Source organism: Coenobita brevimanus, chromosome 105, assembly GCF_032717465.1.
Source record: "Coenobita brevimanus isolate Jiangsu-jjx chromosome 105, ASM3271746v2, whole genome shotgun sequence".
Classification (NCBI taxonomy): domain Eukaryota; kingdom Metazoa; phylum Arthropoda; class Malacostraca; order Decapoda; family Coenobitidae; genus Coenobita; species Coenobita brevimanus.
Window position 1 is genome coordinate 8363299 of NC_137058.1, and position 27229 is coordinate 8390527.

The 27229-nt window shown below is 41.6% G+C and overlaps 1 protein-coding gene across 1 annotated transcript in view; it reads left to right on the forward strand.

The window, feature by feature from the left end:
* The window catches only part of LOC145416348 (nucleolar protein 11), a 395109-nt gene that overhangs the window by 244225 nt on the left and 123655 nt on the right, over positions 1–27229 (forward strand). Inside the window, exon 8 of the mRNA XM_080285346.1 lies at positions 1058–1260. Within this exon, the coding sequence (XP_080141472.1) occupies positions 1058–1260 (203 nt within the window). The remainder of the gene's footprint in view (positions 1–1057; positions 1261–27229) is intronic.

The following is a 27229-nucleotide window of genomic DNA, read 5'->3' on the forward strand; positions in this document are numbered from 1 at the left end:
AAATAGGCAAACAGACTGTATATTGGGTATTCCCATGCGTGTTTTAATGTCAAATAACTGAAAGACCAAAGAACACTGCCACAGTAAGGAGGGGTACTGTATACATATGTATGGTGTAGGTTGATAGGGTATTGCTCTGTATCATGATTTTGTCCATATCTGGTTGTACCGATGGCGCTGTTATGTCAGATAATCGAGGGATTATTGAACTTCATAAGAAGACAGTACATGATGATACACAAACCTTTATGGGTACAGTGTACTGTACTCACCCATGAGGTGATGTATTGAACTATGCTCTCATTCACACCAAAATGTTACATGACAGCCACAAATGACTGCTTCTCACGTATCATGTTCAGCAGTTTCACTTTATCATCTAGTGAAATTACTTTCTTCTGCTGCTTAGGCTCTCTAGCAGCAAATGCACCCTGAGCAACATGCTTGGGACCCATTTTTCACAAGGATGAAGGATGGAATTAATTAACTAAGCCGTAATAACACATAGAACACGCACACATGCACAACCCGTGAGATGAACTGAGAGAGAATGAGTGCGTGGCATAAGATTGAGTCTCCACTTTGAACGGCCAATAGAATAGAGAGAAAGACGACACATAGGCAGATAATAACGGATGCTACCCTGTGGGCCAATCACAAGCAATCTCTCATTGCGAGAAAAGAGCAGGAGATTTGTGTTTTGAAATAGCGCTGTTGAGTGCTGATGTCCTTTGCATGCCCATACAGGGTAACTGCACAGTTTAATTGTACAGGACAGTATTTCTAACGGAAAACACGCAAAAAATCACATATGAAGCACTAGGAACAGCTGTTGCTGTGGGAAATGCAGGAAATATCTTCCTCTGAAGTTTTGAAATAATTTCTCAGAAAAATCTGTGAATATGTGAACCCGCAAATAGTGGGGGTTGACTGTGTAGGTTGCAGTGAATCTTGAATAGGCAGTCTTTCAGGGATTAATTGAAGACTTTAGAGAGAGAGAGAAAAAAAAAAAGACATCTTGAAAACCTATTGTAATTTGTTTTGTTTTCCTTTACAGACTAGCAAGAGAAGTTATTACACACCTGGTCGAGAAAAGGAGTATTGTACTCATTGATGAAGCTATGAGAAAATTTACTGATGTTCCAGAATCCAGCCTTATTGATGCAATGAATTTGTACCTGCAGTGTGAAGACAAGGAATTTTGTGGGGTGAAAGAGGTCCCCAATTTGGTGAAGAAGCTCAGACCATTAACCAAACACAGTAAGTTTATTTTTAGTATTCCATAACTGTCAAATGGAATAATTAACCCAACTATATACCTTCTTGGCCAGGCATTCTTCCTCCCATCTTGAAACTCACTTGCACAAATACCTCTTTATAGCACCCTATCAATAGATATCCATTCTGTCGGTATGGCTGTATCTTATAAGCAGCAGAGTAATTCACAATTGTGAGGTCCTAGAAAAACACAAATGTACACCTTATAAATGAACAGGTTTATATGAAACCCCTTTCTTACAGCTTCAGTTTAAAAGTTAGTTGCATACTGCATGTGGTAAACTTCCCGACAATGTGAATTTTCTGAGACATATGCCAGAAGTGAAATGTTGTGCTAAGTGGGCATCATTTGGTCAGTTGCAGTGATCCAGCAGTTATGCCATACTTTATAAAAGACTATGTTATTTTCTTCTCCTGATTCAACTAAAGATTACATTTCTGGCTGTTTGAGCACATTGGATTGACTAAAAGAAAACATTTGAGCAACTGAAGTCATTGCAAAAAATAAGGTATACTAAAAATTCACTAATTTGGAACAATGGGTTCAGTAATGTTTAAACACCAGAAAACTGCTTCCATACTTGGTGTAAATCTAGATAAATTGTGATGAGTTCAAGAAACTGAGTACAAAATTTCACTTTTAATTAACTGATTGATAACAAAAATATTAATATCACTATTGTGCATCAGAGTAGTGAATGACCCTATATCATATCATTAGTTGACATCCAGTCTACATGTGTTTTACCAATCGTTATGTTTTGTATTCTTCTCACTGTGTGCAACTTAAACACAAGGTGACATGGTGGCAATTTGTTTGTGGCCACCCCATATGGGATTAAGGCATCTGGCTTAGATAGGGAGACAGAGCCCAAATACATTTTGGTGTTAATATTACAGCGCCACGAGTGGTTCATGTAGGAGCATTATACCCGTATATGGAGAAGCTAGATGCAGCTTTTCCAAATGCGGGTATGGTTCTGCTTCAGTAGCAGTTCATCGGAATTTGTTATATTTCAAGCAATACATCCCTGGCATAACAGTGGTACTGTCTGTATAGTAATCACCAGTTTTAACCTGTTTACTTCATATACTCGTACTCTCTGTTGCTGGCATATTAATTTAATACTTACCACTATCTGATGAATTTATTCACCACAAGAGACTTTTCAAATTGTTGAGGTTAGGTACAGGGTAGCTAACCTCCATTAATCTTTTCAGCATAGGACATCTTCAAAAAATATAATAAAATTATCTGGAAGTAGTGAAAAGAAAACTAGTGCAGTCAGCTCTCTTTATATGCAGATTTATTTTTTGTGGGTTTAATTTGCCATGGTGGATTCCATGAATAAAATCACGCAGTGGTAAAAAATTACATCATAGGAGTGAAGGGGATTAAAGACCAGTAGTTGATACTGGATGCTCATTATACAGCAAAATACAGAGTAGTTATGTTATTTGCAATAAATTGGATCTGGACCCCCTTTGTGAGACTTATCATGCCACTATACTTGAACTACTAAACCTGTGTGGAAAAATTAACTGGTTTTGGGTCTGTGACTAGGTACTCTTTTACATTACTACTTTTGACTCCTCCCTCTTACATAACCACTGATTTAAATTCTGACTCATGGTTAATGTAGTAAATAGTATTACACAAGATTACATACTACACTGTAATGCATTAACCCTCTCTCGCACGATAAGTTTCAGTAAGTTTCCTGGCTCACGATTTTTCACTACGAAGCCGCCCGGCCAGGGAGCTTACGCGCGGCAAATTTGAGCGAATGAAACACATTCTTGCCTTATTTTCGCCACCCAAAAATCCATGTATTCCCATGAAACCTTCCTCAAGGTAGGCATCGATGTTTGTTCTATCTGATAAATAGGACCAAAACACAGGAAAACGCCAGCAAAAAAAGTTATTAGCCCTGGAAGCATGGTCGAGTAAACTGTTTTCACTTCCCAACATCGCCGTTTGAATATTTTCCATCATACAGGAAAATGATCTAATAAGTTTTTTAGAGAATTTCATCAGCTTTCTAACGAAACAAATCCGGTTGAGATATGATGTATACTTTTCGAGAAAATGGCCAAAAACTGAAAGCCATTTTCAGAAAAAATTCACTGACCTCTGATAGCTAAATTTTCCCAGACACCTTATGTTTTTATTACATAGTAATATGCCCAAATTCACCAGCTTTCCCCATCTCAAATATGAACCCCATACGCCTCATAGTTCTCGAGTAAATCGAAAGAAAGTACTATGCACTCCGTCCGTGATTGACTTTCGTGATGCGCGCATGGCGTACGCAATGTTCCCGCCTACATAACAACGAATTCTTATCATAAATATTACATAGTTATGTATTGTACATACGTAGAATTTACTGCTCTTTATCATGGTTCAAACATGAAATCGATACGTCCAATAGTTTTCGAGTAATTGGCCGACAAAGTGAGAGTATTACTACGAGCGTTAATCAATGGTAACAGCCGCGAAGAGACACTCATTTCCACCGCCTTTTCTCGCACAAAACGTAACATAATGCTTACATTTTGGTATTGATCATATGTAGAATTTAGTGGTATAGATCATGGTTGTTACAGAAAATCGATGTCTAATAGTTTTCGAGTAATTGGCTGACAAAGTGAGGTTAGTACTCCGAGCGCTTGTCACTGATAACAAATGCGAGGAAAAAGAAAAAAAACCCTCGCCTTTTACCCCCTAAAACGCTACAAAGGCTTACATTCTGGTATTGATTATATGTAGAATTTAGTGGTATTGATGATGGTTGTAACAGAAAATCGATGTCTAATAGTTTTCGAGTAATTGGCCGACAAAGTGAGGTTATTACTCGGAGCGAATATCACTGATAACAAACGCGAGGAAAAACATTTCCCTCGCCTTTTACCCCCCAAAACGCTACCAAAGGCTTACATTCTGGTATTGATTACACGTAGAATTTAGTGGTATTGATGATGGTTGTAACAGAAAATCGATGTCTAATAGTTTTCGAGTAATTGGCCGACAAAGTGAGGTTATTACTCCGAGCGAATGTCACTGATAACAAACGCGAGGGAAAAAAAACATTTCCCTCGCCTTTTATCCCCCAAAACGCTACCAAAGGCTTACGTTCTGGTATTGATCTTACGTAGAATTTAGTGGTATTGATGATGGTTGTAACAGGAAATCGATGTCTAATAGTTTTCGAGTAATTGGCTGACAAAGTGAGGTTACTCTTCCGATCGCTACCAACTTTTACACACACTGTTTTTTCCTTGCACACCTGCCTGAAGACTATGCTACCAACTTTTTTTCCCCCTATCTGTACAGACTGTTACATCTTCCATGGATGTTTTCCTATTGTTATAACCTACTACACATAAACATAACTCTTCTGTAGTTACTGCTGTGGAGATTTACTTTCTTTCATATGTGTAATCTGTAGGAGAAAATGGTTATTTGTCTGAAAGTTGGAGAGGTAATGGTAATAGATTATTATATATATCAACAAAATTTGCAGAACTCACTTCCTCCAGGGGTGTTGATCCAGTTAGACCAGGGATTTGAAGATGAGGAGTTATGTAGTGTGTGTGAGTCAGCTTCTCCCTGAGAGTATGAGGCAACGCTATTTTTAGCACACACCACACTCGTTCACGGAAACTCGCAGCTTGTTTGACGTATATTTCATATAATTCCATACGCATTTACACTATCAGAATCACAATAATTCCAGCCCTAAAACACCGGTAATTCTCCCATCCCGACTTCAGGTTTGCCCCTTCACAACACTGTTTCATGCCGTATGTAACGCTTGCTGGCTCCATAATTTCACCAAGCCATCCACAGTATGTTTCACACAATATATATTTATGCCTTGGCTTCATTTATATACGTATTTCCACTCACGCCATACGGCCTACGGAGGGGCGGAGTGGCGAAACCCCGCTACACTGACCATGCGTCTGGCTCCAAGGCCCAATGATTGCTAATGGCCAGAATTGCTTTTCAATACATATATGTATGTTCCATCGACAATATCATGTCACTATATGTTCACATACAATGTATTATCTCACTGAGTCAATAGGACCTTTGCCTCGGGCGAGAGGGGGAGAATTATGGACGATTTAAAGGGAACCACGAGCTGTCAAACACCACCGCCTGACTGCTCGACAAACACTGAGGTTGGAGGGAGCGGGGTGAGGGAGATGAAGCGACACAGCGTTGCCAATGACTTACTTCGAGAGAGCTTTGGCGACCCTATGACGCGCCCAAAAATCACGCAAATCGGCCTATAAGTTTTTTTCTGACGAATATTTTGGTGCTTAAACCACGCGATTCGAGTGACTGTGCCAGATCTAAAAGAAGGCGACGTCACGCGAATTGAGTGAGTGTGTCTGGGAGGGTTAAGTACCACTGTACTGTACGATCGCCTAAATAAGTGATGACTCGCTTTCTTTAAGTTTTGGACAAACTCCTTGGGTCTGGCAACGTTCATTTGAATGAGAGTTAGGATATGGAAACAATCTTTGCCTTCCTTGCAAACATTATTTATGGTGTAACAAAACTAGTCTTGTAAAATTGTTAGTTAAATTTAGCATTTATTTCTTTTTAGGCAAATAACAGTAATTAAGTAAGAAGCAACATCTGGCATGTTTCCACTCGTCACGATTCATGCCAGCAGTGCTACCAGTGTAGCAATTTTCCTGCTATTTTTAAAGGTTGTAAGAGCAATCGAGCTGGTTAAAGTTTAAATATTTTCTGTATGTCTGGCATTCCATTAAAGTCCTGTCTAACATTGTTTTCCTTAATTTCCCTCAGTCTGGTGGATTTTTACTACTTTTGAGACTGTTGGCAACACTACCTGCAAGGCTTTACGTTAGTCAGTCAGTGTCATGTCATGGGAGTGAGTGGACGTCTTGGTCTTTGTCACGATCTCCTTCCCCCTTTTTATACAAACCTTATTGTCTAAAGTTCTCTTCACTGTCACACTCTTGCTTTTGACTGTCATCCTCTGCCTGTTTAGTTCTTTCAGGAAACTGCTCTACATATTTTATTATTTTTTTCATTCATTTTCGTTCATCATTTAATCCTACATTGCCCCATGAGGAGCGTAGGAGCCCGGGGCTAGGGTTTTTGGTCTTGACAGTTAAGATGAGAGTGACCAGCCTCACTCATCCCTGAGTGGCATTACGTGAGCAATAAACCCCAACCATCCCTTGGATATAAACCTTCACCGGCTCAATCCGATTGTAGTGCCGTAATTACCCACTAAACCACCAGGCGCCAAAATTTGGTTATATGGTCACCACCTAGCGTAGTACATCAGGAATCATTTGGCTCTTCACTCAGTGTAGAGTCACCCACAGGCAGAAGGAAGAGGAAAGAATGAAGGAAAGAAAGACAGAGGGAATGTAAAGTCACCCATAGGCAGAAGGATGAGGAAAGAATGAAGGAAAGAAAGACAGAAGCGTATGGAAGGAAAGAAGGATGGAGTAGAGGTAACAGCAGACACCCGAGAGCAGCACTACATCAAGTGAGTGGATGGTGTTGGATTTTCATCGTGTGAATAAATTGACCAATTTTCCCCCAGTAATTGCATTGGTTTCACTAACTGAATACCTAACTGATACTGACAAATAAATTTGTTTCTTGATAGCAAGACAGGTGGTTAGGGGTTGTTCATGGGCACATACAATGATTTGTCTATCTTGGTCTTGTGTTGTGCTAGGAGGAGCTCCATTTGGCAAATTTTCTATATTCTGCCTCTGTCTGTATCACTTATCTATCCATTAACTGACCTCCTTGATGTTAAGTTGCTGGGATATCTGTCTTTGCTGGAGTATTTTCTAAATACAGAGCAATAATCTGCTTGCACCGACAGGCTTTAGTATCGTGTTGATGGTCCATCTTGCCACAGCACTTATGGGTTTTCCTGCGTAAACAACATCCCACATAGAGAATTAAATGTGGATAATAATATCTTTTTAGATGTTTATTTTTCGGAGTTGATGTGTTTGTGATTTCAACATTACCATTACCTTTGTGATTCATTTTATGGGACATTTTTCCTTCAGTATTGTTGATTCAGGATGTAAAATATTATGAGAGTTTCTCCGCATGTTAACCCTGAAACCGTTGAATGATAGGCTGTGTGTTTCACAATCTTTTGTACTGCTACGCTTGAACTTTAGTATATTGTTGTTTCCTCTTCCGTAATGCGAGATATATACGATAAAAATGCTTATACATTGCTTTTTGGTGTTGTTTACCTAAATACTGCTCTTTATGGTGTGCAATATAGGAAATATAATTAGGCTGCAGCAGTTGGCAGATACCACTTTCTGAGCGAAAGGTACTGGGAATCGGCTCATAACTTCTTTGGGCGTTTGTACAGGTACTGACTAGAGTTAAGGTTGTTCCTAGGTAAGCGAGGAGGTTAGGTGGTATACTGAGACCTGGGTGGTGATATATTGAATGAGATGTTTACATCCAACAGCCCTTGTGTCTGTAATTTTTTTTGTTCTGCTGATCTTAATCACAACGTAGTCATTTTAATTATCTTTCCGAAGATTAAATTACAGCTCATTTTGTATTGAGGATAATTATGTCAGCCTTAAACTGCGTGATGTAATGTTGTATTTCATGTGGACAGTTCCTCGTCAGTTGTTGCTGCTGTTGTTGATCAACCCCAGTCTGTTAGATTGAGCAGACCCATCAACCACAGGCAAACAGGTGTCTCTGCAGGGCCATTCCATGCAGTGAACCAGTGTTTCTTCATTGTTGACAGTGCCTTGTCACAGTGAGACACAGGGAAAAGAGTGGAAGTTTGGTTCCTGGGCAGGCTGTCCAGTGAACAGTGGCACCCTAGTAGGCTCCACATCACCGTGTGATCTGGTTATATGGTTACCACCCAGCATTGTAAATGGTTTCCTGGGTTACAGGATACCATTAAACTCATTGCAAAGCCATCTGCAATGGAGAGAAGAGTAATAAAAAGTGACATGAAGGAAAGGGAGAAGCAGGAAGAGAGGAAGGCAGAAACAAAAAATTGAATGATAAAGACAAAAGAAATAGACAGCACTTTATCAGGTTAGTGACTGATGGTTGCAAACGCCTACCACTAGGATCAGCTGTTTGAATATTTTCCGTATGTAACTCATCATGTATATTCAAATTTTGTCACTTTACTCATCATCATCATCATCCGGACCTCCTTTCCCACCACAGGGTAGGGTGAGGAGTAGTATCGTCCAGACTGCCCAGGTTTGCCCAGTCCAATGGGCCACACTTCCATTCACTCATCATTCTAGCCCCTAGAATCCTGGCCCTGTCTGTTACGTCAGAAACTTTCACCACATTCTGTAGTTTCATGTAAATGTATTCGATAGAATCAACCTGGATGCTGTCACACTTAAAAGGGGTGCCAAATCCCTGATCATGCACTTCTCACAACATTCATTCAGCCAGCTTGATCACTAGTCAGTCCCCTAGCCTCACTGACTTCCATACCTCTCTTCCTCACACACTCATCCATCATATCCCTCCACCTTCTCCTTGGCCTAACTCACCTCCTTTCTCCTTGAAATTTGGTCAGATATACCTTTTCCTCCACTCTGTTGTCATCTATTTTCTCCACATGACCAAACCATCTCAGTACACTCTCTTTGATTCTGGTGTCCACAGACTTCCGCACTCTGCATCCTAACGAATCACATTATTTCGTATCCTATCCACTCTCTGTACTCCACATACATTCCTCAGCAGTCCCTATCTCGGCTACTGTTACTCTTGGCTTTTCATTTTCATGCCACACCATAGTCACACATCCGTAAGTTAAAGTTGACACAAACACTCCTTCATGTTAACCTCACGCAGCTGCAACACTCAAAGCCTCTGTTTCTTATCAAGGCTTTCATAGCACCATCTACTTTCCTTCCTTCTGTCACTCTGCTTTCTACTTCCTCTGCACATTTTCCTGTTTTTTCTATCACTATGCCCAGGTATTTGAACTCTCTCACCAGTTCCAGTATCTCTCAGTTCACTGTAACATCACACTGGGAGTCACCTTCTCTCTCGATTACCATCTCTTTACTCTTTTCTACATTTACTCTCAAAGCACGATGCTCACAGACTCTACAAAACTCTGCATTAGTCTGCCAAGCTCTTCTCTGGTATTTGCAAGTAGTACTGCCTCATCAGCATACAACTGATTTGAGATATTTCATCCATCACCACTCATTACCAATGCCATCCCTCTCTCCATTACTCGTGTTTTTATTTCTCTCATTACCCCATCCATATATATATTGAACAACCATGGGGCCATCACAGTTTTGTCGCACACCCACATTGATTGTGAACCATTCTTGTAGATGCGCATTTACCCTTACACATGCCTCACTACCGTCATAAAAACTCTTGAAGGCACCTAGCAGTTTACCATCTACACCATACATGTGCAAAACTGTCCACAGTCCTTTTCTGTCTACTTTGTCATATGCTTATTCCAGATCCATAAATACCATAAACACCTTATAGTCCTTCTCACATGCCATCTCCACTATCTGTGTTTCTACAAATACTTGATCCACACATCCTCTGCCACTCCTAAAGCCACCCTGTTTGTCACTTACTATGACTTCTGATCTCTCCCCTATTTTGTCTATGATAATTCTTCCGTAAATCTTCCCTACCACACTCAGTAGACTTATGCTATGATAATTCATGCGCTCACTTCACTCACCTTTATTTTTGTACAGGGATACAATCACTGCCTTTTTCCACTCTACTGGCACAGTTTCACTCATCCATGCCTTCTTACATATCTGTAACAAGCACATCATTCCGCTCTTTCATCATCATCATCATCATCATCATCCGGACCTCCTTTCCCACCCAAGGGCAGGATGAGGAGTAGCAATGTCCAGACAGCTCAAACTTGCCCAGTCCAAATAGGCCACACTTCCATTCACTCATCATTCAAGCCCCTGGAATCCTGGCTCTACCAGATATGCCAAAAACTTTCAACACATTCTACAACTTCACACAAACATATCCGGTTGAGTCAATCCAGACGCCGCAGTGTTCACAAGGGTGCCAGAATCCCTGATCATGCACTTCTCCTCACAACATTCATCCAGCCAGCTCGATCTCTTGTAAGTTCCCTAGCCTCACTGACTTCCAAACCTCTCTTCCTCAAACCCTCATCCACTATATCTCTCCACCTTTTCCATGGCCTACCTCGCATCCTCTCTCCTTCAGATTTGCTCAGGTATACTTTTTTCACCACTCTGTTGTTATCCATTCTTTCCACATGACCATACCATTTCAGGACACTCTCTTCGATTTTGGTGTCCACCGATTTCCTCACTCCACACCTTTCACGAATCACATTATATCGTATCCTATCCACCCTCTGTACTCCACATACATTCCTCAGCAGTTCCATCTCCACTGCTCTTACTCTTGACTTTTCATTTTCATGCCACACCATAGTCTCACACCCATATGTTAAAGTTGGCACTAACACTCCCTCATGTAAGCCTCGTGCAGCTGCAACACTCAAGCCTCTGTTTCTTATCAAGGCCTTCATTGCACTAGCTACTATTCTTCCTTTTGTCACTCTACTTTCAACTTTTTTTTTGCACATTTTCCTCCCTTTTCTCTCACTGTACCCAGGTATTTGACCTCTCTCACCAATTCCAGTCTCTCTCCAGTCACTGTGACTTTGCACTGGGAGTCACTTTCTCTCTCAACAACCATCACTTTAGGCTTTTCTACATTTACTCTCAAGGCATGATGCTCACAGACATCAGCAAAACTCTACACTAGCCTACCAAGGTCTTGTCTGGTACTTGCAAGTACCACAGCACTTAATCATCTCTGCATACACCTGTTCAACCCCAGCTGCTTTCCCATCTTTTAGCTGCTTCACAGCATTCTTCACCTGCACAAGTGTCACGTTTCCTGGCACTGCACTCCTTTGTACACCCCCAAAACCAATCATGTTAACAGTTGCTTTGCACTCTCCATTCCCATTCATCAGACTTTCAAAATATTCTTTCCATCTGGTCCTTACTTCATCCCCATGGGTTAATAATCTTCCAACAACATTCTTCATACTTTTATGCTTCTTTCCACTGTCCCTTCTTCATTTTCACACCTTTTTCCAGAATAACTTCCTATTTTCTGAGTACTTTGCATTCATTTCTCTTCCTAGATCATCATTTACCTCCTTTTTCCTCTTCACTATTTGCTTTATGTCCTTCTTAATCTCTATCTATCTATCTATTGCCATATGCCTTAATCCCACAAGGGGTGGCCACAAACAAATTGCCTCCATGTCACCCTGTCCCCAGCCATTTCATTGCCCTGCTCCCAGCTCACATCCCTCTCTCTCATATACCTCTCCACTCCATCCCTTCATCTCATCCTTGGCCTCCCCCTCCCTCTCCCCCCCCCCTTCAACCTCATTCACATAAACTCTCCTCATGAGTCTCTCACTCTCCATCCTCTCCACATGGCCAAACTTCTTAATCTCAAAACTGTAAATTCATTTCTTATTTCAGCTGAACCTCTGTCCTGTAACCACTCAAGCCACTTCTTCCTCTTTTCCTCCACTGCTCTTCGAGACTTTTAATCCCACCATGCCATACCTTTCTTCTTTGTTGTTACTCTTGCCACACCACACATGGCTTTAGCATTCCTACCTAAGCAGTCCCTGTATACATTCCACGAGCTGTCCAGATCCATTTCATTCCAATTCACTGCTTTTAACTCCTCCCCTACTTTGACCCTGTATTCATCTGCCATTTCTTTAATCCTCAGCTTCTCGCCTTTCAGTCTCTCTCCCTTACAGCTCCTCTCTCTCGTGGTCTGCCTCACTCCTCTCAGCTTGGTCTTGCTTACCGCAGTCATAATGATCTTACAAACCTCAGCATCATCCTCTCGCTGTACTCTTATCAGCAGCACTACACAGCATCAGTTTCTGTATGAGCACTTAATCAGGCTCTTTTCAGCATGATCCCCATTCCCTCTATACTACGTACCGTATATTTATGTGCATCTTTGTGTGTAAAATAAGAATTGCAGATGCACAACCTGCTTTCCTGACACATGTCTTTCAGTTGCTTCCCATTATCATTCTCTCCTGGTATGCCATTATTACCCATTTGGGGACATTCATCATCCACTGACTCGATGTGGTGCTGCTTTGGGTGTCTACCTTTTCCTGTCTTTCTTCCTTCTTCCTCTGTCTATATTTCCTTCATTCATTCCTCTTCCTTCTGCCTACAGATGACTTTACAATACCTCTTCGGTCTGTCTTTCCTTCATTTTTCCCCCCCATCCTTCTGCTTGTGGGTGACTCTTCACTGAGGGACAAATCAAATGGTTCCCTGTACATCAGGAAACCATTTCCTATGCTGGGTGGTAACCATAGAACCAAATTATGACACCTGGTGGTTTAGTGGGTAATTAAGGTGCTTCAATGAGATTGAGCCTGTGTAGGTTTATATCCAGAGGGTGGGCTGGGTTTATTGCTCACATTATTCCACTTGCGGATGAGTGAGGCTGGTCACTCTCATCTTAAATGTCAGGACCATTTTGCCTAGCCCCGGGTTTCTGTGTTCCTCATGGGGCGACATAGGATTGGATGATGGTTGGATATCATTCAGAGGACCAGTGCCTACTCTACCATTCATATTGCCCATTACAATCACTTTATAATTCCTGGGCATTTCTCCCACTGCTTCATCCAGCTCATCCCAAACCCTGTCTTTCCCTGTCTCACTCCTGTCCTCACATTTTAATGGGTGACTTCAATTGTAAAGAGGTGAACTGGGAGGAATGGGACTCAGGCAGCGGCGAGGATTCGTGGGGCACTATATTATTAAATATAGCAATGAACAATGTGATGACGCAATGGGTCAAAGAAGAGACATGGTTCCGAGGTGAGGACACACCAGCAAGACTAGACTTACTCTTTACCAAAGAACCCGATGTATTGTAATAGAATCCTTGAAATATCAGTGTCTTATTGGAAAAAGTGATCATGTGGTCATTGAGTTCCAGATGATAACAGGGAACGTGGAGCCAAGAGACGAGGTTTATTGGCAGGGAACGTACAGCTTTGGGAAAGCAAACTTTACGGGATTGAGAACATTTTTTGAAAATGCAGATTGGAGAAAATTCAGAGAAACAACAGAGATACAGAGGAAGTGAGATATTTTTCTAGACCTGTATAATTTGGGAGTGGAAAAATTTGTGCCAAGAGTAAAGGGGAAAGAAAACAGGAAAAAAGAGTGGTTTAATAGAAGGTGTATGATAGCAAAAAAAGAGAGAGACATGGCGTGGAACAATTGGAGAAAGAGAGGTAACAACAGAACAAAGGAAGAATATAAAAGAACTAGAAATGAAAACACAAGAATATGCAGAGAAGAAGAAAGGAATTTTGAAAAATGTATAGACAAATGTAAGAATGGACCCAAACTGTTTTATAGATTTGTTAATGGCAAACTGAAACAAAAGGAAGGAATCACCAAACTGAAAGTAGAAAGAGAGGTCTATAAGGATGCGGCAATGCAAGCAGAAATAATGAACAAACATTTCCAGTCAGTTTTCACTAATGAAAAGGAGTTTGTGGAAGCGGAGGTAGTGACTAGAATTGTAGTGATAAGAGATATAAAAGTGGAAGTACAGGAAGTGTATAAACTACTAGAAACTCAAGATGTAAGGAAAGCCCCAGGACCAGATGGAATCTCTAATTGGATACTGAAGGAATGCAGAGAACAACTGGCAGATAAGATTCACAGTTTGATTGTGTTCTCTGGAAGAGGGGAAAGTGCCTTAAGAATGGAAGATGGCAAATGTGGTACCAATTTATAAGGGAGGAAATAAGGAAGAACCCCTGAATTATAGACCAGTGTCCCTAACCAGCATGGTCACAAAATTGTGTGAAAGAATTCTGAAAGATAGATGGATAAAATATCTGGAAGAGATGAATATTTTGGCTGATAGTCAGTTTGGATTTAGAAGTGGAAGGTCATGTGTTTCCAACTTGTTGAGTTTTTACTCAAGAGCGATTGACGTGCTTCAGGAAAGAGAAGGTTGGGTGGATTGTGTGTATTTAGATTTGGAGAAGGCCTTTGACAAGGTACCCCATAAGAGACTAATGTGGAAACTAGAGCATATAGGAGGACTGAAGGGGAACCTCCTAGAATGGATGAGAGACTTTTTGAGAGACAGACAAATGAGAACAGTACTAAAGGATAAGATGTCTGGATGGAGGGAAGTAACAAGTGGAGTCCCACAGGGCTCGGTGTTGGCCCCAGTAATGTTCCTGATATACGTAAATGATATGGTAGCTGGAGTGAGCAGTTATGCAAGTCTGTTTGCTGATGATGCAAAGATCAGAGGTTGAGGAGGATTGCAAAATGCTGCAGGAGGATCTGGATAGGATACATGAATGGAGCCGGATGTGGGAAATGAAATTCAATGCAAAGAAATGTAAAATATTGGAAATGGGTAAAAGTACCAAGAGGCCATCATTGAATTATTTGATGGGTAATGAACCAATCACAAAAGCGAGAGAAGAGAAAGATTTGGGTGTGCTGGTCCAGGACAGTTTGTCACCTGAAAAACACATTAACAAGACAGTTAGAGAGACGTATAAACTCCTGACTAATATAAGAGTAGCTTTTCATTATATGGATGAGGAGATGATGAAAAAATTGGTAGTGGCCATGATTTGCCCCAAGTTGGAATATGCAGCAGAAGTGTGGTCCCCAAACAAAAAGAAAGATATAAACAAGATTGAGAGAATACAAAGAACAGCAACCAAGATGGTCCCCAGTCTGGCAGATCTGTCGTACAGAGAGAGGCTGGAAAAGCTGGATTTGCCTTCCTTAGAAGAAAGGAGAAAGAGAGGTGACATGATTGCAGTGTTCAGGACAATGATGGGAGTAGATAAAATTGACAAAGAAGATCTGTTTTTATGGGATAAGAGAGTAACAAGAGGACACGGTATGAAACTGAGGAGGCCAACCTGCTTGAAGGATATCAAGAAATATAGTTTTCCTTATAGATGTATAGACCTGTGGCATAACCTGGACAAAGAGATCGTCCAGTCTAAAAACTTAAACGAGTTTAAAGCTAAATTTGACATTGAGAAACAGAGACGGGACCCCACGAGCTTAGCTCATTTCCTGTATATCACAATTGGGTAAATACATAGTACATATGCTACATTGACTGCCACTTTCACCTTCTCAGACTTGAACTTGACATACACACACCTCGAGCTGACACATTTATAATCTCTCATTCCACTCTGCTACACTTCATTCATCAACAGAGCAACTTTTTCTTTGCATCCATCCTTGCCCATTCATTCCCGACCTTACACACATTACAACCTGCCACTCCTCCACTTCACACCCTTTCATCTTAGTTTCACGTAATGCCATCACAACATATCTCACACTCTTGAACACATTCAACACTTCACCCTTTTACTCTGCTCATTCACACCTCTCACATTCCACATGGCTATGTGAATCTGCCCATTTGGTTGGGGCCCTGGGCAGGTATTGGGCCCTCCAAGACTCTCCAAAACATTTGCCGTAAATTAGTGATTTTAGAATGGGGTATCTGGGGGACACTTAACCCATGAGGACACTTAACCCTGCCATTCCTGGAAAAAACCTTCTTTTCTTCTTAACTGCAGTTTCTGTACCCTCATGCCACCACCAAGTTACTGTATGTCTTTGTGGGCTCCATGTCTATCCACACATTGAAACAGTAACTCTCAGAAGGTTTGTCTTGAGACCTCTGTACTGTTCATTAACACTTCTGCCAGTGGCTTCCTGTTCAGCCATCACTCTGCTCATCGTGCTATAGATGGCATCCCATAATGCTTGGTTTTTCAACTTCCATATTTTCCTCCTGGGTGCATAGGTCCTCTTTTTCATCACTCGCTCCTTAAACACCATATCACATATCAATAACTTGTGTTCCTGTACATACTCCTTGCTCCCTATAACTTTAACATCTCCCACTAACCTCCTATCAGCCCTCCTGAATAGGAAATACTCTATCTGGCTGCTGTTTCTACCAGACTCATATGTAATCGGCCTACTCTTTCTTTTCCTAAGATGTGTGTTGCACACAATCATATTCATTGCCTTCAGAAATATGATAGGCCCCCCTGGCAGGTGCCGGGACCATTTTTTCACGTTTTGAAAATCGAATTTTTTTTCTTTACCAATTTGATGAGGATTGTCTGGTGCACCTGGCAGTGTAATTTTTAGCTTCCTAAACCCATCCTGTGATTTGTAATGTATTGCAGAAAAATTCACAGAAAGACTTTGTACATGCTGGTGAAAACTAAGCAAATGTGCAACAGAATATCACACTAAGAAATATCCATATATTCACACACACACACACACACACACACACACACACACACACACACACACACACACACACACACACACACACACACACACACACAAATCTTCAATATTGCAGAAATTGTTTGAAATTACTAGAAGTGTATTTGAACAAAATCAGGTCAGTATATTGGAGGTTTTATAAAAAGAAAAAAATTCATAAATTTTTTTCACATTTTTAAAATTTTTATTGCATTTTATTTTTATTGCAAGTATGGAGTTAGTTTTGTAGTCTGGGTGGTGTAGTGTGTGTCTAAAGAGTGGCAAAAGATGATATTTTTAGTCTCTAAGCAGATAAAGGTGCTCTTGTGTGTGTATAGGATGAATTGTAGCATCCAAAATTTGATGGGCCCTGAGAGTATCTCCTTGCACAAGGGGATTAGCAGGAAGGGAAGGGAAGGCTTTACATCCGTCTTTTCATCACGAGAACACTTCATATGTTGCTGAAATGCTTGTGCAAAGCAAGAAATATGTAAAAAGATCAAGTTCAGCACATAATATGTGTATTATACTTATAAGTGGGGTGTGCCAGCTGAAGTAGATGGGAATGGTAGTGCTTTGGTGGACATCTGTGCTGGTAAGGGGTTGGCAATAGCCAACACCTACTTTCGTCATAAGATGATCCACCGGTATACATGGAAAGTAATGAGGAGGATGGATGGTGAACTTGTTGAACGAAAGGCAATGATAGACTACGTGTGTGTGGATGAGCGAATGAGAAGACAAGTGTTGGATGCAAGGGTGTGGAGAGGGTGGGGGAATGGAGTCTCAGACCATCACTTAGTGATGGCCAAGGTAGAGCTGCAAAGAAAGTGGTTGAGGAGACGAAGGGGAAGACAGGAGGAAGCAGCTCCTGTGAGAAGAGTGGAGAAATTGCAAGATAGTGAGAAAATGACAGAGTATAAGAGCATAGTGGAAGAAAGATTGGGAAGGTATGAGCTAGAGCAGATGGAAGGGGTGGAAGACGTATGTAAGATATTCACGGAAGAGATAAGCGCAGCGTGTGAGGCGGTTTGTGGAGTGAGGAGGAGATGCAAGGGTGTGCAAGGGACAGCATGGTGGAATGATGAGGTGAAACGAGCTGTGGAACAAAAGAAGAAGGCATATGGTGAATGGTTGGCGAGTAGAGGTAGGGGAGAAGATGAGAGAGAGAAGAGAGAGGTATATGTGAGCAGGAGAAGGGAGGTTAAGAGACTGGTGAAGGAGAGTAAGAAGAAAGTGGATGAAGAGTTTGGGAGGAATCTGAGTGTGAAATGGAGGGAGAGTAAGAAATTGTTTTGGAAGGAGGTAAAGAAAGTAAGGCAGTGTGAAAGGGGAAATAGTAGGGGAGTGAAAGATAGGAATAATAGATTGCTGGTGGAGAAGAGAGAGAAATTGAGGAGATGGAAGGAGCACTTTGAGGATTTGTTGAATGTAGAGAGTGAGAGCAGTGTGAGTATAAGCGGTTGGGGAATGGCTGGGAGAAGAAGAGACGAGAGGAGGGAGGAAGAGATCAGTAGGTCGGAAGTAGTGGAAGCGATGAAGAAGATTAAGCTGGGAAAGGCCCCAGGAATTGATGGAGTGTGTGGTGAAATGCTTAGGTATGGGGGTGAGACTGTTGTGGAGTGGATATGGAAGTTGTGTAGATTGGCTTGGGAAGAGGGAAGGGTTTCAGAGGACTGGAAATCAGGTATAATTGTTCCTCTGTACAAAGGAAAAGGGGAGAGAGAAGTATGTGGTAACCATAGGGGTATTTGCCTTCTTAGTGTGACTGGTAAAATATATGGTAGAATACTCATTGATAGGGTTAGGCATATGACAGAGGAGCTAGTTGGAGAAGAACAAGGGGGATTTAGGAAGGGAAAAGGGTGTGTAGATCAGATATTTGTTCTAAGATGTTTAGTGGAGAAGTATCTAGAGAAGGGAAGGAAAGTGTATGCTGCCTTCATGGACTTGGAGAAAGCTTATGACAGAATTGATAGGCAAGGTATGTGGAAGGTATTAAGAATATATGGAGCGGAGGGGAAATTGTTGAGTGCTGTGAAGAGTATGTACGAGGGAGCTAGGGCTACGGTGCGAGTGGATGGTGAGCTGTGTGAGTTCTTTGATCTCAATGTGGGACTGAAACAGGGGTGTGTGATGTCTCCATGGCTGTTTAATATTTATATGGATGGGGTTGTAAAGGAGGTGCAAGGTAGGGCAGTGGATGTGGGGGGTGGCCCTAATGAATGAGGGTGAGATTTGGAAGCTTCCGGTGTTGCTGTTTGCTGATGATACAGTATTGTTGAGTGAAGATGAATGGGAGTTGCAAGGTTTGGTGAATGAATTTGGGACAGTGTGTAGGAGGAGGAATCTGAAAGTTAATATAAACAAAAGTAAAGTTATGGTGTTTGAGAGGAATGAAGTCACAGAGTGTGCAGTGAGGTTGGATGGTGAGGATATGGAGAATGTGAGTGCATTCAAGTACTTGGGTAGTGTGATGAGTAAGGATGGAACTTTGGGGGATGAAGTGCGTGAAAGGGTACAGCAGGGAAGAAAGGTTGTTGGTACACTGAAAGCAGTGATGAGAAATAGGGAGGTGAGTATGGAAGTTAAGAAGTCACTGCATGATGGTATTGTGATCCCTACCCTGACGTATGGAAGCGAGGCATGGACCTTGCAAGAGGGAAACAAGTCAAGAGTGAGAGCAGTGGAAATGAGTTACTTGAGAGGAGCATGTGGAGTGACGTGGAGGGACAGGTTGACGAATGAAGAAGTGAAGGAACGTTGTGGGGTAAATGTGGATGTGGTTGAAAAGATTAGGAGAAATACACTGAGGTGGTTTGGACATGTGGAGAGAATGGAGAATGAAAGACTGACTAAGAGGGTGTATGTAGGTGAGATGGAGGGAGGGAGAGGGAGGGGTAGACCGAGGATGAGGTGGAGGGATGGAGTTGAGAGGTATATGAGGGAGGGGGGGGTGAGTTGGGGGGAGGGGGGTCAAATGGTGGGTGACAGAGTGACTTGGAGGCTTTTTGTCTGCGGCCACCCTTTGTGGGATTAGGGCGTCGGGCTATAGATAGATAGATAGATAGATCATAATTATATATTACTGATGATCTAGGAAGAAAAATGAATGGAAATTACTCTGAAAATAGGAAGTTATTCTGGAAAGAGGTGCGGAAATGTAGAAGTGACAGTTGAAAGAAATATGAAAGTTTGAAGGATGTAAGTGATAGATTATTAACTCATGGGGATGAAGTAAGTACCAGATGGAAAGAATATTTTGAAAGTCTGATGATTGGGAATGGAGAGGGCAGAGCAGATGTAAAGATGATTGTTTCTGGGGGTGTTCAGAGAAGGAATGTGGTGCCAGGAAACGTAATACTGGCAAAAGTGGAGAATGCTGCAAAACAGCTGGAAAATGGGGAAGCAGCTGGTGTTGATGAGGTGTACACAGAGTAGTGGAGAGAGCTGAAGGAAGTGCTTGTTGGAGATATGTAAGAAGGCATGGATGAGTGAAACTGTGCCAATGGAGTGGAAAAAGACTACTTGTTCTGCTGTGCAAATATAAAAGTGAGCGAGTTGAGTGCATGAATTATCATCACATCTGTCGTTTGAGTGTTGTAGGGAAGATATATTATAGAGAAAGTATGAGAGATATCGGAAGTCCTAGCGAGTGATGAACAGGGCAGCTTTAGGAGTGGCAAAGGATGTGTGGATCAATTATTTGCAGTAAGACAGATAGTGGATCTGGAAAAAGCAACGTACATGGGCACTCTTGCCTACTCATGTTGGTTCTTGTTCTTCACTGGGTGGCAGCAGCATTTCTACTGTAGAAAATGAACAGCTGCCCAATCCTTTGCTCCAAGTCGATTCAGTTGGTCACAAATTTCATTTGTGCATCTCCGTGGCACTGACGGCAGTGCACCATATTCCTGCAATATTTCGAACACACTGTCATGAACGGACTTCCTGATGGAGATTGTCAGTCCGGTTTTCTGGCAGCAATAGTGATGTGCATTCAGAATGCACACATCTGCCAAGTGGAAAAAGGGTTTTGTATGCCACTTGACAGAACAACTGATCACTCTGCATTACCAGTCATATCAGCCTAGCGCATGTTACGATTATAGTCTGTGACTGCATTTGGTTTTCGAATGCGTTCACCTACCGCTTGATCTATTCTCTGTGTTTCAACAAGAGCTGTACGCACAGCTGACGTCATCTGCACATCACGCTTGTCTTGCCAGTGCAGGGCAAGAAGATCTGTGCTTTGTTGCATATCCATAGTTCCCCTTTATTGCTCAGTATTGAACATTGGCATGCAACGTCGGTTAGATTGCACTGTGCCACAGCACCCAGTGTCCTTGGTGAGCAGGTGCCATGCCAGTTCTGGGGAGGTATACCAATTATAATCTGTGTTAAATACAGGTATACCGCAAGATATGATACCTCAAGATCTTATACCTTGGCTTAACGGTGGGGGTAGAAATACCACCCCACCTCACCTAATGATTTCCAAACTCCAGTTTAATGATGGATTTTGATTTTTTTTTTTAAACCAAATTTGATTATGTTTTAGACTTAAAATTTGTATTTAAGTTGATTTATAAATGTTTTTAGACTTAAAGTGTTTTAGTCATAGGTGGGATGAACATTGTCATTTTGGGGTACAGTTCACTAAGTTTGATTTTTGCCAGACTTGTATTTGATGCTTTTCAGATTTTATTTTTGGGTGTAGGTGATTTAATAAACTGCTTTCAGGCATAGTTTAGCTTTTTAAAGCTATTTGGTGGTTTAGGTTAGCTAGAAACTTGTTTTTGGTCTCATTTGGGTGGGTTTAAGACTTAATTGGGGGGGAAACCCAAGGCTCAAAAGTTCATCCCTACACTTTACGTGTTAAATCTACCCCAAGACACGATAGCCTGCCTATCAATCGGTGCTTACATAACCAGTTGCATCGTTAAACTGAGGTATACCTGTATGTGATCTCTACCCACATAATCTTCCATAATTTTTTCCACTACTGCATCAGAACTGCCAAGACAATCATTAAGGGGAATTTCAGTTATTTCCTCAGTGTATATTTTATTAGCATATCCAGGACAACACCCATCTAACATTCACACAGTACAAATATATTTATGCCAAAACGAGGACATTTCGATGGGATGTACTGCCTGAAAGAAAAACAACCACAGAATAACATTAGCGACTCATCAGTCACGACCTTTTGGAAAGCCCCAAAATCGTGTTTTATCTTACCATTGAGGTTCTTCGAAACGGGTCTGATCTTTCACACATGTCTGTAGGGTCTGTGGTAGTGTTGTCTGAGAAATGAAAGGCACGGAGGATGTTGTGGTACGTGTTTCAAAATGTGTGCTTGAATACATTGAAACATAGAAGTACATCAGTTGTCCAGTATTCGACAGCCGCATGTTTTTCACCAAAGGGATTAACATTGTCAGCGCCAAGAACACGTACAGCGAAGGCATTGTCACCTCATTCCAAAACCATGTCCTTGTTATCCTTCATTAGCGGTAATCTGGTGGAAAAATCAGTTCATCTCCATCACAGTGAGTGTCATCAGGTACTCATCAAAAAACAAAAGAAAGTAGTTCAGTATTGAACTGTTAGCTGTCAGTCCTGTTGTGTCATGTACACCAGAGTCACTGTCGTTGAACGTTAAGGTCCTTGGAACAAAGTCAGTAGTCGGTGTCCAGCAGTAGGATGCTTAGGAATGTGATGCCTGTACAGGCATACCTTTGTTTAACGATGTAATTGGTTAGGTAAAACCCCATTGTTAGGCAGGGTATCATATATTAGGGTACTCTTAACATGTACGGTATTTCAATGTGGGCCGTTTACCAACCTTGGGTTCCCCCCCCCAAACCAAGCTTAAAACCCACCCAAATGAGCCCCAAAACAAGTGTAAAGCCAATCTTATGGCCTAACAGCTGTCAAGGAAACTAACCTAAGTCTAACACCTGTAAATAACTCACTAAAACCAACAAATAAAATCAGAAAATCGTCAAATATAAGTCTGGAAAAAATCAAGCTTAGTAAACTGTACCCCAAAATGACAATGTTCATCCCACCTATGGCTAAAACATGTTAATCTAAGTCATAAAACATTCTATAAATCAACTTAAACACACAATTTTAGTCTAAAATACCATCAAAATCAGTAAATAAAAAATCAAAACCCATCGTTAAACCGGGGTTTGGCCATCGTTAGGCAGGGTATCACATCTAAGGGTATCGTATATCAAGGTATTACGTTACCTGCAACTGCTGCCTGGAGTGCCTCTTGAGTGTTCGCAGGTGGCCATGTTTTACAACCCATATTTGTAATCTGCTGTGAAGGCCGTGGGGCAGACAAGATTTCTGGTGCCAAGGAGGATGGCCCTGGTACAGGCTCATGTGGTGAAATTACGCAAGATAGTGAGAGGGTGCATAAGGTGGAGGGAAGTGACGGTGACAGTGGAGCAAGGTTGGAGGAACTTTGCCCTGTGCTCCTGCTGCAAGTGTACCTGCAAAGTGCTTGCTTTCTCCTCAGCCATTTTTGAGCCACTAATTGCTTTGCAGCCTTCTTCACTGGTGGCACAGCTTCATTACGGCAAGAAGGAGGTGGTGCATCATCCGTGTCCTAAGATTCATCGTCATCATCGTGCTCCTTAGTTGCCGTGTGGTTCCACTTGTCCATCTCATCATCTGAGGGCAAAGTGCTTGCTTTCTCCTCAGCCATTTTTGAGCCACTAATTGCTTTGCAGCCTTCTTCACTGGTGGCACAGCTTCATTACGGCAAGAAGGAGGTGGTGCATCATCCGTGTCCTAAGATTCATCGTCATCATCGTGCTCCTTAGTTGCCGTGTGGTTCCATTTGTCCATCTCATCATCTGAGGGGACATCAGTGTTGCAACCTCGCATGTCCTCTGATCCATTGTCATCGTCATCACTCTCCCCATCCTTTGGGAGGAGTTCAGCCCTGATTTCAAGGCTTGTAAGGCCCAGGCTTGAGTGTGGAGGCCGATGGTGCAAGGGGATGCTGACCTTGAGGGGAGCAAAAGATGGAGGTCCACTCATGACCGGTTCACCAGATGTACTGACTGCCTGAGTGGTTTGGAGGGTAAAGTGTCAACGTCTAAACCTTTGCCCCCTTTCCAAAATTGTTCACAGTTTTTTTGCAGATCGTGCAGATTCAATGCCACTGGCCATGCTACGGTAAAACATCGTTCGATGCCGGTGGCCATTTAGGGTTTAAATAAGAGATGGCTGTATTCTGTACACTAACCAAAACAAAGATAGCCAAACTGACTCAGGTCAAGTGTGGCAGCTTAGATCCTTATGTTTCCCTCACTATTGTATTTTACCTCATGATAGTCACAGTACTGTAGCTTTATTTCATTGATTTTTTTTGAGAGGGGGGGAGGGGAAAGGGGGTTAACTTATATCCCAAGCAGATTTGTGGTCTGTGATTTAAATTATTGTAGCATGTATGGGAGTGAAACCTGACCAGGGAGTGGCTGCTTTCTGGGATACAGGCCATAGAAGTGACGTTTTTCAGACCAGTTGCTGGCAGATAGGATGGTTAACGTAAGTTCAGCAATAGAGAAAGGTATGAGAGCAAAGGGCTACTGCTGTTGTTGATCAGCCCCAATACTGTATACATGGCTGAGCAGACCCATTAATTGCAGGGAAGCAACCACCCAGTCACAAGGGAAGGAACTGATGTTCCCTTGCGTCTGACAGCACCTCGCCACGGTAAGGCATGAGGAATAGTGTGGAGCTTGAGTTCCTGACTGGACGCCACATTTGCCTCTCCTAACTTAGTTAACAGGGGCACCATAGCCCCACCCAGCACTGTAAAATTATAGTTTTGGGGGTTACAGGAAACCATTAGTCTTGTTGCTCAATGTAGAGCCACCTGAAGTGTAAAGAAGAGTAATAAAAAGTGACAGGAGGGAAAGGGAGAAGTAGAAAGAGAATAAGAAAGGGGTGGATGAAATAAGCACCACTACATCAAGGGTGGATGATGGTCACCACCATCTACCTCCAAGAAAGGGCTGTAAGAGTGAAGTATGAGACTGATTAATGGATTTATGTGGTAGGTGAGGGCGCTCACCATCCACTCGCATGATGTAGTGCTGCTCTCAGGTGACTGCCCTTTCCACTCTTCCTTCCTTCCTCTTCTGTCTTTATTGCTTTCATTCTTTCCTCTTCCTTCTGCCTATGGGTGACTTTGCACTTCCTCTTCTGTCTTTCATTTCTTCATTCTTTCCTCATCTTTCTGCATATGGGTGACCCTACACTGAGTGACAAGCCTAATGGCTTCTTGTACACCAGGAAACCATTTACTATGCTGGATGGTAACCATATAACCAAATTATTGCACCTGGTGGTTTAGTGGGCAATTAAGGTGCTCCAGTCGGATTGAGCTGGTGCAGGTTTATATCCAGGGGGTGGTTGGGGTTTATTGGTCACCTAATGCCTCTCAGGGATGCGTGAGGCAGGTCACTTTCATCCTAAATATCAGGACCAACTTGCCTAGCCTTGGGCTCCTACGCTTCTCGTGGGACAACACAGATTTGGATGATGATGATGATAAAGAGAAATACTTTTAAGATAATAAAGATGTTATCATAGAGGGTCTGTGAAAGGGAAGTTGGTAGTAATGTTGGAAGATGACCATATTGTGGTATGAACTAAGAGAGTGAACCAGAACAGTATGCTAGTGAGAGAAAATGAAGAGAGGGGGGAGTAACTGAAAGGGTGAGAGAGTAATATGAAATCAGAGCAACATCAAGGCACCTCTGTTACATCCATTCCCTTTCATAGTTCCTATGAGGGAACAAGTCATGACAGGTGATGATAACTGTTACTGCATCATCATCATTGTTGTTGTTATAGTAATAAGAATAATGATTGTGGTGGTTGTGGTGGTGGGTAGGGTGGTCCAAAAAGAATAATATTTAGATTTTTGCTGCTCCACAAAGCTGCTCCTGTTCCTACTAACAAGTCATGTTTCTGGTAAAAATATCATCAGATTTGAACAATATTTAGAGGTTGCACAAAACAAAGGCTTTTGGGGGGATACACGATGGAAAGTGAACAAAATACGAATAGCCTCTATCACTTTTTAAACCAAATGTGTTAGTGTTTTATTAACAACTTTTAACACTGCATAAAACAAAGAATCAATAAATGTGAGTTCATTATTAACAAATTATTAGCGACTTTGGGCTCTGTATAAAAATGTATAAATGATTATGAGTTCATTGTACCCAAGTGTTCTGTAATGATGGTATAACTTGCTGAATATTTACTTCCTAGATATGCACATAAAACATTTTTACTTATTATACAATTAAATTTCAAAGGTTTAGTTGAGTTCAGTGAATGGTGCAAGTACTTCATTGTGGCAAAACTGCATGTTTGTAAGAATATGGGTACATTTGCCCATTAACTCTGGCTTTGACAGAAACAGCTTCTTGTCTTCATTTTTTGTAACTGTACTCTTATAAGACCCGATGAGACTAATGCCTCTTTCTGTGCAATCATTCACCACTTTTTCTTCACAGATTTTCTTCTGTATGGCAAGGTAAGTGTAATCTGCTAGCCAGGTAACAGGGTCTTTTTCTAGAAATTGTAACTTTTCCACAGTTACCAGGTTAAAGAGTTTCATTGACCTGCATGTAATGTATATTTCTGATTGGTGACTGGTGTCAAATTCTGAGGCTGTGAAGTGATGTGCACAGTCTGGTTTTGGTTATCTCTTTCAGCATGTGGCAATTGCAGCCTTTATTTCATTGCCTACAATGTTGTCAAACATAGCCATTGGTGCTAGGTGTTCATACAAATACCAGAGATGCCGCTTGATTGCTTTCAAGGCCTTCTCTCTAATACTGACATCAGGTTATGCCTGAAGCATTTTAATCAATTTCAGATCATTGAAAGGGGCCTTTTGTGGGAATCGAGCTTGATGCCAGAACCTAGCATAAGAAAGACAATCCAACTTTCAGTAAGTCATTTAATTCACAGGCAGCAAGCTTAAATTAATTTCTGAAGAGCAATATTTTCATCCATCCATCCATCCATCCATCATCCAATCCTACATCGCCCCATGAGGAGCATAGGAGCCCGGGGCTAGGCAGTTGGTCCCGACAATTAAGATGAGAGTGACCAGTTGTCATAAACAGACTTTGTAGTAAACTTGTGGAGAAGTTATATATATTTTTGACTTGTGGACGAGCGGTTGTTATATGTGAGTAGCTTTGTAAGTAGATCATCTTTGTTCCCCTTTTGTCATGCAATGACAGGAGAGGTAAAGAATAGTATGGGACTGCCACCAAATGTCACAAAAAGGACTTTGTAGTTACTTGTAGAGAAGTTATATATTAGACTTGTGGACGAGCGGTTGTTATACTTGAGTTGTTTGTAAGTAGAAAATCTTGGTTCCCATTTGTCATGCAATGACAGGAGAGGTAAAGAATAGTATGGGACTATTTTTATTTGCCTTGGAAATATT